Source organism: Hippopotamus amphibius, chromosome 13, assembly GCF_030028045.1.
Source record: "Hippopotamus amphibius kiboko isolate mHipAmp2 chromosome 13, mHipAmp2.hap2, whole genome shotgun sequence".
Classification (NCBI taxonomy): domain Eukaryota; kingdom Metazoa; phylum Chordata; class Mammalia; order Artiodactyla; family Hippopotamidae; genus Hippopotamus; species Hippopotamus amphibius.
The window spans coordinates 100,395,922-100,410,416 of NC_080198.1; the positions used below are offsets into that span (position 1 = coordinate 100,395,922).

Genomic DNA, 14,495 nt, shown 5'->3' on the forward strand with positions numbered 1-14,495 from the left:
AAATATTTTTAAAAAATCAATCAATCCAGACCTCAGCTGGAGGGAAGGTTTTGAACGGACAGCTCTCCTAACAGACAAAGCAACAGCCTCATCATTGAGGGCTGCTGTGAGCCCGCCTCCCCAAGGGATGAAGGCTTCACCTCAGTTCCCAGATAAAATTGTTACCAGTCCCTGAAGCCAACACTTGGCTCCCGGGAGGCGGGCCACGCGGTCTCCTGTGTACAGACTTTCAGTGTCCCAGGCAAGGTGGCGGGAGAGGAGGCGAGACTGAACGTGAGCGAGGGGCTGGCTCTGCGAGTCAGCACACACCGCGCCTCTGTCGGAGGACACGTGGCCCTGGCACTGCGGACACCACAGCCACCTTGCACGCAGGGCGGTCTCTGAACACCCCGTTTCTGCAGTGGGACCCTGGCTGGGGCAGTCCTGGGGCACTGGGCTCCCTCCCTCTCCCTGTGTCCCATCTCTGGTCCCGGAAGAGCCACCCACGGGGAAAGGCCATGCCTTGCTGCTCCATCTCGCTCTTACTCTGCCCCACGTCCACAAACACCTGATGTGCCCCTGCTACCGGTTCTTTTCCACCAACAACCCCCGTCTTCAGTCAAGAGCATGTATTGAGCACCCACTGCATACATACCCGGACCAGCTCCCAGGGGACGGAACAGTTACTCCGAGAGCCCCAGACCACAGGAGCCCAGAGGTCACTGTTCTCCTAGCGGCTTTCCCGAAGGACTCCCGGATGGTCTGGAATTAACTGTGGGGAGCTGAGTGTGGGTGCCGGAGGGAGAGGACCAGATGGAGGTCGGGAGGCTTCCTGGAGGAGGTGGGCTACAGCAGGGCTGAGACCAGGAGTGGCACTCGGGGGGAGGGCACAGGCTGAGCAAAGGCTTAGAGGCGCCGCAGAGATGTCTGGCCCCGGTTCCCTTTGTTACGCTTAATGCGGTCATTCATTTCCACAGCTTCTGCTTCCGGTGGGTGTTGCCAGGCCCGCCACCCAGCACTGCCGAGGTCCTGTCCCCCCTCCTGCCACGCTGCTCTGCGCCTACTTACTCCAGAGGCCCTGGGACAGGGGCACGCTGCTGCCCACCGACTTGGGCAGGGAGCACTTCTGGCACATGCATTCCTTGCCATTGAAGGTCACTCGGTCCCCGGGCGGGAAGGGCAACCTGAAATGAGACAGCGTGTTACCAGCCAGGACCACCTTCCGGCTCTTCTCCTGGCGGGGACGGGAGCCCCATCCCAGACACCTCGCTCTCCACCTCCCCGGGGACCACAGGCCCAGGACACTTGGCCCCTCCATGCAGGTGCTGCCGTGGCCCCGCTGGGCGACCGCAGGCTGGTCACGGACGTCTCAGCCTCAGTTTCCTCACTGGCACCAGCAGACAGAATCACGGTGCTGTGGGGCGGAGCGGTGGGGGCCGGCCAGAGTCAGCCCACAGCAAGCAACCCGGCAGTCTCAACCATCGGCCTCTTCCACCTGATCCTGCCTCCTCTGACCACTCAGGATGCTCTGTCAGTTCAATACTAACGGCAACAGCGCCGCGTACGGAACACCTGACAGGCGCCAGGCCAGCTCTGTGACAGACTCCTTAATGCCTGCCGCATCTAACAACTTCAAGGTGCTTGTCCAAGTTGGTCTTTGCTTCATTTTTCTCTATGGGTGAGAAAACTGGAGTTCAGAGAGGAGAGTCTATGTTCCCAGGGACACACCGCTGTCAACCAGAGTTAAACCAAGACCTGTCTGGCTCCAAAGTGCCATGATTTGCCCACCTGGGTCTCTCAGAAAGCAGTGCCCCCAGGAGCAGGCAAGGCTGTATGTTGGACTGTGTCTTTAAAGTCTGGCATTTTGTTCATCACTGATTTTTTTGAGTTAATTTCAATTTTTAAAATATCACATTAAAATATCATTTACCTTGATCACTTTTTCGGCATCCCCTTAAATTCTGCATCCAAAGCAAGTAACCCACTGGCCACACCCTAGTCCAGCCCTGGTGCCAGGTGAGGTCACGGCCCTGGGCCGCCCGAGCGAGGATGGTGGGGGCTGAGCCACTGCAGCCCTGGAACGTCCACTCTGGTGGCAGAGGTGGGTTGGGTGCCTGCGTCTGGCAAGCTAGGACCAGGCCACCTACTGCCACTGGTCCACTTCCTCCCCCAGCTCAGCCCGGCCAGAGAACGTGAGCTCTGTGGGCAGCAGTCTCTGAATTTTCTGGACCAGCACACGCCACGTCCTCTGACCTCAGCCTCTGTTGTCTGCCCTGGCCTCCTTTGGGGCTGGACAACGCAAGGCACAGCCAGGCACGCGACAGGTCACTGCTAACGAATGAATGAGTGAGTAAGTGAACACTGAATGACAGAAGCTCCCCCAGGAGACCTAGCTCAGCCGTCCTCTCCTGCACAGCCTCCTCACGGGGCCTGCCTGGGTCGCCCCGGCTCCCATCCAGCCCCGAATCTGCAGCCAGAGGAGCTTTCCGACCCACAAGCCTGCCATGCCTTCCCCGCAAAAAAAGCCCTGGCACCGCCCCCCACATTGTGGGGCTGGCGTTCAGGGCCCTAGGTGAATTCAGCAGGTGTGTTCTTGGGCGCCAGCCAGCCAGTCCCAGCTCCTGGGGACCAAGGACATATACACGCTGAGCTGATGGTCCTGCAGCCCCTGATCCTTCAGCTGCCTTGTCTGACACCTTGCACTGTGTCACGCGCGGTTAGTGCTGTAGTCTACCTCACTCCCACTTGCTGTCTTGTAGCCGCCTTGGTAATGGGAGGTCTTGGGCCATGGTGGGAGCCCCTTGCCATCCCTCGATGTGCCCTGAGAGAATCTCAGGCTGTGTAACCCAGAGCAAGTTGCTTAACCTCTCTGAGTTCCTGTTTCTCACTTGTAAAATGGGACCAAGAACATCTGTGTCTCAGGGTGTTATTCATCCACCCACCCATCCATGAATCTGACTGACAGCATGGAAAGCTCTAGCATTCTGCCTGGGACCCAGGAGGGGCTGAATGAATGGTAGCTATTATTTTGTTAATTCAACTTACTTGACATATATTTTGACAAATGTAACCAAGCCTACAGTCATGATATGGGACATTTTGTCCACTGCAAAAAGCTCGCTGTGACCATGCACAACCAGGCCCCCCCCGGCCCCAGGCAGCCATGATCAGTGTTCCATCCCACGGATCAGACTTGATTTTCTGGAACTGCATATAAACGGAATCACATAGTATGTGGTCTTTGATGTCTTGTTCTGCTGCACGTTTCTGAGATTCACTCACAAGGCTGCACACACCACTGGTTTGCTCTTTTTGATTGTCAAGTGCTGCTCCTTTGCACGGATGAGCTGTTCGTGTTCAAGGAGACTTGGATTCTTTCTCGTCAGGGGCTGTTACAAATAAAGCTGCTAAGAGCATTCGCTGACAAGTCTGCGTGGATGTGCGCTTTTGTTTCTCCTGGGTACATACCTAGGAGTGGAATTGCTGGACCATAGGCTAACTGTAAGTCTAACTTTACAAGAAACTGCCAAACTGCTTTCCGTAGAGGCTGTACCACTTTCCTTTCCCACCAGAGACATGCAAGAGTTCCTTTCTCTCTGTATCCTCACCAACATGTGACACGATCCATCGTCTTTCTGAGTCATTCTAGAGGACGTGGCGTGGTATATCATCGAGTTTTCATTTGAATTACCCTGATGACTAGTGATGTTAATTTAATCACTTCATGTATTTATTGGTCATTCACATATCTTTGTGTGGAGAGTCTGCCAAATTATTTTGCTCATTTTTAATAGTTTTTTGGTCTTCTTACTATTGAATTGTAAAAGTTCTTTATATATTGTAGATACCAGTCCTTCACCAGATAGACATTATCTATTGGCTGATGGCTTGATTTTTCATTTTCTTGATGCCTTTTGATATTAATTTTCTTCACCTTTCTGCAGTGTGGGCCTGCTGGCAACAAATCTTCTTAGCTTTTGTGTGTCTACAAAAGTCTTGCTTTTGCCTTCATTTTGTGTGTGTGACAGTTTTACTGACATTATCTTATTCACATGCTCCATAACATTTACAGACCATTCAACGTCAGCAATTCAGTGGTTTTCAGTGTATTCAGGTTGTGAATTCACAATCAAAATGCCCTCAATCAATTTGAGGACATTTTCAGCACCCCCCCCCAAAAGAAATGCAATACCATTTGGCAGTCTTGCCTTCATTTCTGAGGGTTTTTTTTTGGGGGGGTGGGTAGGGAAGGCTTGGTATAGAATTGCCTGATAGATGTTTTCTTTCAGCTCTTTAAAGATGCTGTTCTGGGCTTCCTAAGTGGTGCAGTGGTTAAGAATCCGCCTGCCAATGCAGAGAACACGGGTTCGATCCCCGCTCTAGGAAGATCCCACATGCCGCGGAGCAACTAAGCCCGTGTGCCAAAAAAAAAAAAAAAAAAAAAAAAAAGATGCTGTTCTATCATCTTCTGGTGCACATAGTTTCAGATGAGAAATCTGCAGTCATTCTTCTGTTCCACTTTACATACTGGGCTGTTTTTGTCCCCACGTACTGCTTTTAAGACATTCTTCTTATTACTCTTTCTCAGAAGTTTGATTATGATGAAGTTAGTAGGTTTTTGTTGTGTTTACTCTGCTTGGGATTGACTGAGATGAGTTTTTAGTTTTCATCAAATTTGGACATTGTCCAGCCATTATCTCTTCAAATTTTTTCAGTCTTCCCCCCCTCCCAACCTGGACAGGAAGATCTATATCCACAGATCGTTGGGTCTCTTTTCATGTTTTTCAGTCTTTTTTCCTGTCTTTGCTTTAGTTTGAGGAGTTTCTATTGCTGTTTTCAGGTTCACCCATCTTTTCCTCTGTAATATATAATCTACTGCTAATTCCTTTCAGGGAATTTTTCATTTCAGAAATTTCCATTTTCATTTCTAGAATTTCCAGTTGGTTTGTTTTCATATCTTCCATAATGCCCCACTTACTTTCATTCTTTCCTTTAAATACTTGAACATATTTACACCAGCTGTTTTAAAGTCATTGCTAGTTTCACCATTGATCTCATTTCTGGGCCTGTTGCTACTGACCGATTTTTCTTCTGGCCCTGGGTCACGTTTTCCAGCTTCTTCTTATGACCAGTCACATTTGGTGTGTGTTGGATGTTGTCAAATTTATTTTGTTGTCTGCTGGGTTTTCTTCTCTTTCTACAGAGTGTTAGACTTTGTTTTGGAAGGCAGTTGGCTCTCTTGCACACCAGCATGACCCTTTCTGAGGCTTGTTCTTAAACACTGAGCAGGTTTATGTCTTCACTCTGGGCAATTTCAGTTCCACTAATAAGGCACGACACTTTTGGTGTCCCCACTGCAAGCCTGGGTGTTCAACAAGGAACCTCCACCTGGCCAGCGCTCCAGTGTCTCCAGCCCTGGGAACGTTCAGCTTATGGCAACCTGGTCATTCTTTGCCCCACCCTGTGAAATTTCCTCTCTGTCTTCGTGGCTTCGCATTCAGTCTGAGATTCAAAGACATCCCTACACAGCTCTCCTGAGCTCTCATTCTGCATAGCTCTCCCCCCTCTGCTCTACTGCTTCTGTCTCTCACACCACTGTCTCCTAACTTGGGGAGGATCACATGCCCTACTTGGTTCCCTCTTTGTCCTATGGTTCAAGAAAGAGCCTCCAGGCAGAAAGCTGGGTGGTCACAGGGGTCCCTTTATTTGTCTTCCTTCTGTTAGTCCTGCACCACCCATGCCCCAGTATCCCAAAACAGTTGTTTTGTATATTTTTTCCAGTTTTCTATTTGTTGGCAGTGGGTGGATAAGTCCAGGCCCAGTGACTCCAGCATGACAGAGCTGTCAGCTAGTATTTTTAAAACAGCGGATTGCAGAGATGATCTTTCAAACCCACTGATTATGTCACCTCTGGTCTCTAAGCTACGTGCATAGAAATCAAACATGCAGATCGGCCTTGGGGAAACTTTGACCCACGCATGCTGCAATGACACACAGGGACTCTTCCATTAGAAATGTCCCTTGTCATTGTTCCTTCCTGGCTCAGCACCTCCCTGTCCCCTCCCCGCCAACAAAAGCTTCCATTTCTGTCTAAAGCACATGCTGTAACTACAGAAAACAGCTTCAAGAACAACACTCAACAAGTCCCCTTTCAACTGGGTGTGGTGAGACAGAGAGAACAGAGAGAAAAGAAACTCTGGGGGTTTTCATTTTTTTGTTTTCTAGAAATGGAACATTCCCCCTGGGAGCAATGTGTCTGGGGCTGTGGAGGGAAGGGGGGGGAAGGGAGAGGGGAGAGAGGATGCCCAGGTGGGAGGGCTGCCTGCTGGCCCCTCTCTAAGCCCCAGAGGTGCAGGGCAGAGAGGGGAGTGGGTGTAGCCCTGCTATAGGGGTGAGGACCTCTGTCTCCAGCAGTCATTCATTGCACACCTGCTCTGTGCCAGGCAGCAGGCACCAGAGAGGAGCCACATACAGCCCCTGCCCACGTGGTGCTATCACCAAGCAACTCTAGGACATGGTGCCAGAGAAGGGTTGTGGGGCTCAGGATGCAGCAGGGCCATGAGGAGGGAGAGGGAGGGACCTGCTCTCCCAGTGAGGGGGCTCTGGGGGAGGCAGCTCTTGCCTCACGACCGCATTTCCAGATGCTATGCCCTTTAGGGTCTGGACTAACGCAGCTCCAAGGCACCAGAACTGGCCTGGGGTCCGGCCCACATGGGCACTTAGAGAAGCCTGGATGCATGCATGAATGAATGAAGGCAGGAACGAAGGGACCGGAACAGACTGTGAAGCTCCTCCCAGCCAGGCTGGGGGGCTCGGACTTTCTCGTGGAGGCCACGGGGGCAGCGTGGAGCACTGACAGGCAGAGGCGAGGCCGGGACCCCAGCACGGAGGCCTTGGCAGGATTCCAGACAGGTGAGTTCTGGGCCTGAGTGGGGCAGTGGCTGGGATGGGAGGGACCTGGGAAGATGCCCAGTCTTGGGGCTCATGTGCCTGGTGGGTTGGGAGGTGGTGCCACCTACAGATCAGGGACACAGGGAGAGAGAGGCAGGGTGTGCAGGTGGGACGTGCTAGCACAGAGGAGGAGAGCGGAGCAGCAGTGGGTGGGCACGGAGGGGCCGAAGCGTGGAGACTGCAGGCACCAGCGTGAGAGCAGACGCAGCAGAGGCTGCGGACAGGTGAGAAGCCGGCCAAGGGGGCTGAGGAGGCACAGGCGGGGGCAGGAGCAGGAGAGAGCACCTCCCCAGCAGCCACCAGAGGCCGCGTGCAGGCAGCCTCGGGAACCACGGGCCTCTGCAACCCGGAAAGAGGGCTCAGCCCTGAGCTGCGGGCAAGGAGTGGGGGCCTGCAGGGCGTGGGGCTGGGTGAAGGTGTGCGTCCGAGCAGGACCAGTGCCCACCTGCCAAGCCTTGGCTGGGCCCGCCTCCCTCCTGGCCATGAACCCACGGGAGGAAGGGAAGGCAGGAGGAAGGGAGGATGGAGGGAGAGAGGATGGCTGGGGAGGAGTGGGTGTAGGCCTGTCACTCACCGGCAGACGGCACACACGAAGCAGTCGGGGTGGTAGGTCTTGCCCAGCGCCGACACCACCTCGCCCTCGATGAACTGGTCACAGCTGAAGCAGCGGGTGCCGTACAGCCTCTGGTAGTCCCGCGTGCAGATGTACTCGCCCTGCCGCACGAAGAAGCCACCCTCGGCCAGGTCACAGCCGCACGCTGGGGACACACGCGTGTGGTCGCATTAGCAGGCAACCACGGCTCCCTGGCCCCGACGGGCCCCAGGGGATCCCCCACCACACGCAGGCCTCGGTGAGAACTCAGGGTGGCTCTCTGAACCCTCAGCGGGGGTGGCTCCAGGCACAGACTCCAGCTCTGGCCCCTCAGTCTGGAATGCAGTGGACTTTCTTGTGGAAGCTTCTAGAAAGGGGCACCAACCCGGGATGAGAACCAGGCTGCGCTGAGGGGCCAGCTCAGCGCCCCCTCACCTCCTTGAACCTACCAGGGATGAAATGCTGATGCCCCATGAGCCCCATCCCCCACTCCTCCAGGTGGGCTGTTTCCAGCACGGAAAATAACAGATGGGGGAGGTGGTTAATACCTGAGCCCTACGACATGCTAGGCCCTGTTCTGTGCGGGAGGATCCCCAAAGAACAGATGAGCCACTGTGATCAGCCTCGAGACCATAGTGAAGCTTCCTGACCCCCCAAACCCATCTCCACCGGTGTGGACAAGGCCAGACCCCCTGCGAAGGGGAGAGAGGCCGGGCACACGCACACTGACCCCTAGCGCACACCTCCTGCCCCAGGGAGGACGTGGGGCACATTGCCAGGTGGAGAATGGGGCATCTTCCCTCAGGACAGGCCCTGGGACACGTGGGAGCCAGGCTTGGCTCCAGAGGGAGCAGCCTACACACCCTGCAGAGGCCCCAGCCTCTCCCTGCGGAGGCCCCAGCCTGCCAGCTGGTCAGTCCGGGGTCTTTGTGGGTCGCAGCCCCCAAGCCAGGGTCCTAAAAAACCATGTAGCCCATCTTTGCATCGAAGCCTTAAAGTTTCCATCAAAACATTAACTGATTGCAAAGGATACGGTTTCTGGCAAATTCTAAGTACTGGCATCTTTAAATTTAACCAGTAGCATAACAGAGGAGAGCCACATCTGACTCCACATGGGATCTGTTTCTTTTACTTTAACCTTTGCTCCCCGTTGCTTTCGTTCACTAAAAGGACCGACTGTCTATACACAGTGGCCTGCCTCGGGGAACACTGCCCCTCTGCCTGAATGCTAAACCAAGGGGCCTCTGTTCAGGGAAGCATCCGGACCCTGTCCACCTGTGGATGGTGGCAAGAAAGAAGAAATGAACACATCCCCTCCCCGAGCCTGGCCATTCCAGGGGATATTTGCAAAACTTATGGCCTTTTTACTTTACTTCCTCATCTCCTCCCCTCTCTGATTCTATAAAAGAAACTGGCAACCAGACCCCGATAAGAAGGTTCTTTTGAGACACGAGTCTGCCATCTTCTTAGTCTGCCCGCTTTCTGAATAAGGTCGAATTCCCTGCCTCCAGCACCTTGTCTCCGATTCATTGGCCGGTCGTGCGGCGAGCAGAGCGAGCTTGGACTTGGTAACTACAGATCGTAGATGCCAAAGCAAGACCACAGACCTCTGTTTACAAAACCCAGAGCCAGGCTCTGTGTAAGAGCAGGCATTTCACCTCATCCCTCTTTTGCCTGGAAAGGCTTTTTCCATCTCTCTCCCCTGTAGATGTGCCGTTTTAGAGATGGAAAGCGCCTATGGTTCTCTTGAACAAAAATCCCACAGTCAACAAGGAAATTGGTTTGTTAGGAATTTCTTAGGGTCACAAGGCTCTAAATATTTAATAACTTATTCTGGATGGGGTTATTACAGCTACTAGTACGAAGCTATCAAAACAACACATTGGTTTACAATTTTGGCATGTTATTATTATGCGGATAGAGTAGAAGCTTTTCACAGGGCAGCTCTTGATGACACGGATGGTGGTGGTCAAGGGGGGCTCCTGGTGTCTGATCAGGGGAGCCCCGATCTTCGAACTGCGCCTTGTTTGGTGCCCTGGGAGTCTGGGAGGTGAGGGCAGCTGGGGAGACTTCCTCCACTACAGGTGGCTTCTCAGGCGGGTCAGTTTGGGAACAGCATCCCTAGAAGTCTGAACCTCCAGAGCGTCTTAGGGTCCCCAGGGGCTGGTCTCCGAGGTCTGGTCAGCTGTGCCCTTTCAGCTCAAGCACCAGTCAGTGCACATGACCTGCCCTCCCACCCAGGACCTGGGGGCTCCGGGGACCCTGCCAGGTGGGCCCCACGCAGCTCAGCTCCCATCCCCACACAAGGCGAGGTGGTGGGCCTCTTCCAGGTGTCCCTGTCCCCTCGCCTGGGGCACAGGGCTGCACACGCCCGGTCACCCACCGGAGTGGCTGGAAATCCTTCAGTCCACGTCTCCAAGGAGCTCTTGGCTCTTCGGACATAAAGCTGAGCAGCTGAAAGCCCAGCCTCCGGGGCTGCCCGGGGGATGCAGGCTCCACCCGTGCACGATGCTTTGTGCTCCGGGCCAGTCCCTGACCTCTCTGGCCCCCGAGTCCTCACCTGGGCCTACTCAGAGGCGAGAAGGGCAGCACAGAGGCATGATGTACGCCTCAAGTCGTGTGAGGCCACCGTCCAGGCCATTGTTGTACGGACGTCACTCACCCCAGGAGGCCCGAGGCCGGGGCCCGGCTCTGCATCCTCCTCTCGCCCAGCCCGAGAGTGAAAACCCTTTGTTCAATCTTGCACCATGGTGTAGGCCAAGCAGATGTACCCCGACTCGGGAAGAATAGGCTCCCTAGGGCCTCCGTGGGAGAATTACCATCTCTTTCAGTAAACACTGCTGTAACAATTCAGCCCTTGAACCGTGGGCTGGCTCGCGGACATCCCGGCTCTGGAACTTGGCTCATTTTCTACTCTTCTTAAAGATACGACGGCACTGACTGCTCCTTGAAGGAGAAAAATGGGAAGAGGAATCTCGTGCCCCTTTAACACATGAGTCTACATCACGGAGGCACCAGGGGACTGAATAAAAACGGCTTTCCTGCCCCTTGCGAGCCGGGCCTGGCCGGCGCCATGCTCCCCGCCCCCAGCCCTGCCCCTGGGGCATCTCTGCTATGGGCTGGATCAGAGCTGCCCAGGTGCGCCAAGGTCAGGGCCAAACAGTAAACCCAGACCTCTGCCCCTAAAAAGAAAGGGTCCAAATTCATTAATAATTTTTAAAGTCGTAATCAAGACAAGATGTTGTCCTTACATTCCATCTGCCTATCCAAGCAGCCGAGACCCAACGAAGGGCACCAAGCAGCCGTGTGTGACCTGGAGCGGTGCCCCCTTCGGTGGTCACGGCGGTCATTTCTGAGAAACGGTTGGGCGGGGGTAGGCTGTGGTGGGAAGACAGTCGGTACCACTTTCTGGAATACCCTTTGGCACTGACTCAGAGGAATGTGAAAATGGCTCCTACCCTTTGACCCAGCCTTCTCTCCCTGGGACTCTAGCCCAAGGAAATGACCGTGAATGTCCGCAGAAGCTTACTCGCACGGTGTTGGCTGCAGCATCACGACAGTGTAATGTAGTAAATAAACACTGAGCTATAGAGACAGGCAGCCTGGGCATGAATCCTTCCTCCTGCTGCTTCCTGGCTGTGTGACCTGGGGCAAGTTACTTAACCTCTCTGAACCTCGGAGTTCTCATCTGTACCAAAGGGTTAACCATACTGATCTCTCACGGTTGTCACAATAAATCAATGAGATGAAGTATAGGAAACGGACTCGCCCAGTGCCGGGCTGGAATCGATGTACACATTTAACAACTGAGGAATGGCTAAGTTTGCTGTGGACCAGGCACCTGAAGGAATCTGTGCAGATGTTGAAACTGATGTTGGAGAATGTATGGTGGGGGACTTCCCTGGTGGTGCAGTGGTTAAGAATCCGCCTGCCAATGCAGGGGACACGGGTTCCATCCCTGGTCCGGGAAGATCCCACATGCTCAGGAGCAGCTAGGTCTGCAAGCCACAACTACTGAACCCGAAAGCCACAACTACTGAGCCTGCTTGCCACAACTACTGAAGCCCACACGCCTAGAGCCAGAGCTCAGCAACAAGAGAAGCCACCACAATGAGAAGCCCGCATACAGCAACAAAGAGTAGCCCCCACTCGCTGCAACTAGAAAAAGTCCACATGCAGCAACAAAGACTCAACGCAGCCAATATAAATAAATGAATTAATTAATTTAAAAAAAGAATGTATGGTGGCGAAAGGGCTTACACAGTCCCTTAAAAAGAATAAATCAGGACACAAAAGTATGTATACAACTTTTCAATCTGAACAGGACTTCAAATTGAAAAGACTCTTAACAAAGGAAAAGACTGGAAGGCTCTCTACCCAAATACGGGCAGCAGTTCCCTCAGGGTGGTCAGCTGAGGGATGCTCTGTACTGGAGTCTGGGGAGAGAGCAGTCAACATTAAAACACAAAGCAGACCGAGAACTCCAGGGCGTTCACACGAGTTGCAGCGAGCTGGCTCAGGGCAGCGTGCTCACTGCCAGCCCAGGTCCTAACCTAACCTCTGCCTCAAAGGCTCCATCTGGAAAGAACAGGCCTGCATCATCGGAGATTCCTTCCTGCCGTGACTTTCCACAATTCTGCCACGTGATCCTGGTTCCCATAAATGCCCCCGGAAGGCAGGCACTTTGCCCCATTCCCTCGTCCCCCCCGTCACCCAGACCAGCTCAGGTGTGGCTGTTCATGGTCCCCAGATGGATGTGTCCTCGTGGACGACCCCACCTGACATGACTAAGTTACAGGCAGAGCTGGTGGCCTCTCCCCCCAGCACACACACACACACACACACACACACACACACACACACGCTTCCCTCCCTCCTGTCTCCTTTGCTCCGTCCACAATCACCAGCGTGCTCAGTCCTGCTGTCACACGGATCAGAAAACGCCTGCTTTCTTGAGGCTACACTTGGTTGTGGCCTCCTCTTTCCATCATTTCAGAGTCAGGGCCCATGTTTCCAAGGCACCACGAGCAGGGCTTACAGAAGATCCCAGCTGAAAACAAATGTTCCAAAAAGCACAGGACTCGGCTACACATAAAAGGTCAAGAGGACCAGACTCTGGGCATAGGGTTGCTGAATGGAAACCGAGGCTAAGAAATGTGTCTAAGCCCCACAGGAGCTGGGGTGGCAGAGGTGGGATTTGAACCCAGACCTCCCGGCATCAAAGCCCAAGCTTGGGGCAGCCGAGAGGGTCTGAATAATTATGTGATTTCTTCCACAGAATTTTGGGTTTAGGTAAACTGAGGCACGTCAAGCCAGCACCTGGGTGGCTGGAACCCAACACGCCGGGATCCCTCAGATCAGAATTAGACATAATTGCCATCTGTGCTAACGGACCCTGCTTCAGTCGGACTGGCAACACATCCTCCCAGGGATGAACACGGCTGGGGTCCATCAGTCCCCATCCTCCCATTACTCTTTGCCTGTGGGAGTGGATGTGTGACCTAGTTCTAGGCAGTGAGTCATACAGGAAGCCTGTGAGGGCTTCCAGGGAAAAGGTTCTCCTCCCTGATCAAAGGGAGATTACCCTAATTACCCAAACAGGGTGATCATGCAGGGGGAGGGCCCCTTTGTCTGTGCACATCCCTGGCCAACCTCTTCCCCAGGGTTGAGTGTCAACCTGCGCGGATGTGATGTTTGGAGCTACAGCAGTCATCTTGAGGCCATGAGGGGAGGCACTACTGACATGCAAGATTGGGGCTGGAGGGCAGTTGGGGTGGGGAAGTAGATAAAGAACCTGAGTCTTTGACGACCTTGTTGAGCTATTAAATTAACCAGCTCTGGGGTGAGGAGGCTACCTCCAGGCTTCCTGTTAAGATGACAAACATCCAAGTAAATTAAGACTCTGTAAGTTGGGTCTTCCTTTTTATTCACCCAAGAGCACCCTCAATGATTCACAGACTTTGCATTTTCATGAGCACCTGAATAAAAGATCAATCTAAGACTAGGTAATCTTCATGCTTTAAAAAACACGACTTCTTAAAAGCTTGCAGGAAATCTTAGCGGCTCCCTGTCGTTCTTCGGCGGCTGAAGCCGCCGTACCACCTACTGAGGGCCGGGGCCCGCTGTGCCTGCGGGCTGGCACAGAATGAGTCTGTGGGTGGGTGGTTGCGTGGGGGTCTTGGAAACCGGTCTGCACACCCACAGACTCCTGCCGCCGCCGCCACTCCTGGGGCAACCTGCCTCGGGCGGCCACAAGGGACAGAGGGTGAGGTAGGCTCAGCACCGCCCGCCGGGTGTCGTTTCCCTGCCCAGGCTGCCGAGGAAGGGGTGACGGCCAGGCCATGTCTCCTGAGACGGCTGGAGCTCAGAGGAGGACCCTGGGAGAAGGCCGCCTGGGGCAGCCCCCACCTCTGACCGGACCCCGTGGGTCACATCAGTTGACAGACTGGGTTCTGGACGTCTAATGCCTGTGACCGAGTTCCTAAGGTCTGTGCTCCCACACAGTCCTTTTAAATACAGTAGGCACGTCCCCTCTGCCTTCGAAAACCAGCTTTTAAAAAGAACACTCTAGTGGATTTGGCTTTTTAGAAACGTAGCACGTGCATCTGTAGGAGAGCAGAGGAAATTAAACCAGACGGATCCCACGATGGCCTGGGAAGCTCCGATGAGCAGAAGAAAAGCATGGAGCAGGGCCGCAGCCAGGGTGCGGGGCCACCTCCTCCCCAGGGAAGGTCCTGGGCGCCAAGGCAGCCCTGTGGTCCCAGAGCCCAAGGTGGGGGACACAGTGTCGTGGGTGAGGGCGGGGGTTTGTGCCCCTGTTTCTGGAGATGCTGAAGGTCTGCGGGCCAGGTAGTGCTGGTGGGCTCCTCGTCTTCCCCAGGTCACCGGTCCCCACAAACCCCTGCGTCTCCTGGCCAGACGCCAACCTCCTCAGGGCCAGGGGGGCCCCGGGGCATCAGGACCATTTCTGGGG

General features: G+C 54.2%; 1 protein-coding gene across 11 annotated transcripts in view; it reads right to left on the bottom strand.

The window, feature by feature from the left end:
• The window catches only part of ABLIM2 (actin binding LIM protein family member 2), a 153,195-nt gene that overhangs the window by 90,498 nt on the left and 48,202 nt on the right, over nt 1–14,495 (bottom strand). For all 11 annotated transcript variants that reach the window (XM_057706605.1, XM_057706603.1, XM_057706595.1 and 8 more), the window contains exons 3-4: nt 7,505–7,688; nt 1,048–1,163 (exon numbers count right to left, since the gene is read on the bottom strand). In XM_057706605.1, coding sequence (XP_057562588.1) covers nt 1,048–1,163; nt 7,505–7,688 — 300 coding nt within the window. The remainder of the gene's footprint in view (nt 1–1,047; nt 1,164–7,504; nt 7,689–14,495) is intronic.